The sequence below is a fragment of the Eurypyga helias genome, unplaced genomic scaffold (assembly GCF_000690775.1).
Source record: "Eurypyga helias isolate BGI_N326 unplaced genomic scaffold, ASM69077v1 scaffold20928, whole genome shotgun sequence".
NCBI classification, from domain to species: Eukaryota; Metazoa; Chordata; class Aves; order Eurypygiformes; family Eurypygidae; genus Eurypyga; species Eurypyga helias.
This window is the reverse complement of record NW_010266512.1, coordinates 5247-5693: the sequence shown is the minus strand read 5'-3', so window position 1 is coordinate 5693 and position 447 is coordinate 5247. Positions and strand designations below refer to the sequence as shown.

Here is a 447-nt window from a genome sequence, read left to right as displayed (position 1 = left end):
AACCATTCCATGATTCTGTGATCATCGGCTGTTGGTGTTTTCCCTCAGGACGCGGTGAATTGGCTGGGCTACACCTACCTGTACATCCGAATGCTGCGCTCCCCCACCCTCTACGGGATATCCCACGATGATCTGAAGGGGGATCCGCTGCTGGACCAGCGCCGCCTGGACCTGGTTCACACGGCAGCCCTCATGTTGGACAAGAACAACCTGGTGAAGTACGACAAGAAGACGGGGAACTTCCAGGTGAGACAGGACCTGGGGAAGGTGCTGGGGCCAAGCCGAGCTGGCCAGGAGCACCCTCCGGCTGAGAGGGGGGGTGCAGGAGGCATCTTGTTGGTTAAATACGGATTCCAGGGAATGCTGCTGCCTCGCTCAGACCTGCTGCCGTGCACGTCTGTGATTCCAGGGAGCTGTTGGGCAGCCAGGCGAGCGCTGGGGGCAAAA

At 59.7% G+C, this 447-nt stretch overlaps 1 protein-coding gene across 1 annotated transcript in view; it reads left to right on the top strand.

Annotated features, from left to right (window-relative positions):
- The window catches only part of LOC104513691 (U5 small nuclear ribonucleoprotein 200 kDa helicase-like), a gene marked incomplete at both ends in the record, with an annotated part of 9266 nt that overhangs the window by 3639 nt on the left and 5180 nt on the right, over positions 1-447 (top strand). Inside the window, 1 exon segment of the mRNA XM_010157134.1 lies at positions 49-246. Within this exon segment, the coding sequence (XP_010155436.1) occupies positions 49-246 (198 nt within the window).